Genomic DNA, 582 nt, shown 5'->3' with positions numbered 1-582 from the left:
TGAGCATATTTGTGAGGTCAAGATCTCTTCCTCTTCTTTCATCTCTTCTCCCTTCTCCCACATTTCTCAAAAGTCTAGAAGTATGCACACTGAATCTCTGAGATTAAAGGAATGATTTGTCCATTTCCCTCAGCCTCGCAAACACTTCCCTCTTTATATATTTGCTCCCTGACATAAATCCCCTTCCACCAAAATCCCAAATCAGCATTTACAAATTCAGCATCTCGTATCTACCCCACAGACAGGAAATAATCCCAAAACTTACTTTCCCTCACACACAATCATGTACATTCGCAGGTGGAACGTATTCGGGTAGCTTGGAGATGGCCGTAACCTCAGTCTTGATCATCCCAACCCCGGAGGGCGAGAAGTACACCCATGCATGCAACTGGCGCATCCAGTGTCTCACCCCAGACTGGATCTACGACTCTGTGGAGCAGGGACATGCGCTTGACATGGAGGGCTATAAGGTGAAGAAGACACGTGGAGCCTCCACTCCTACCAACGATATGTCTGTGAATGGTAGTTATCCCTTCTGTGTTTTGCTTAGCTTTAAAGGATGATTTGTTTTACAGACTTCTG

General features: G+C 45.5%; 1 protein-coding gene across 4 annotated transcripts in view; it reads left to right on the top strand.

The window, feature by feature from the left end:
- The window catches only part of LOC119594519 (DNA topoisomerase 2-binding protein 1-like), a 27,100-nt gene that overhangs the window by 8,504 nt on the left and 18,014 nt on the right, over positions 1–582 (top strand). For all 4 annotated transcript variants that reach the window (XM_037943553.1, XM_037943550.1, XM_037943551.1 and 1 more), the window contains exon 6: positions 298–522. In XM_037943553.1, coding sequence (XP_037799481.1) covers positions 298–522 — 225 coding nt within the window. The remainder of the gene's footprint in view (positions 1–297; positions 523–582) is intronic.

The sequence above is a fragment of the Penaeus monodon genome, chromosome 34, assembly GCF_015228065.2.
Source record: "Penaeus monodon isolate SGIC_2016 chromosome 34, NSTDA_Pmon_1, whole genome shotgun sequence".
In the NCBI taxonomy this organism is placed as follows: Eukaryota; Metazoa; Arthropoda; class Malacostraca; order Decapoda; family Penaeidae; genus Penaeus; species Penaeus monodon.
Note: the sequence above shows the minus strand (reverse complement) of the source record. Positions and strands in the feature narration are given on the sequence as shown.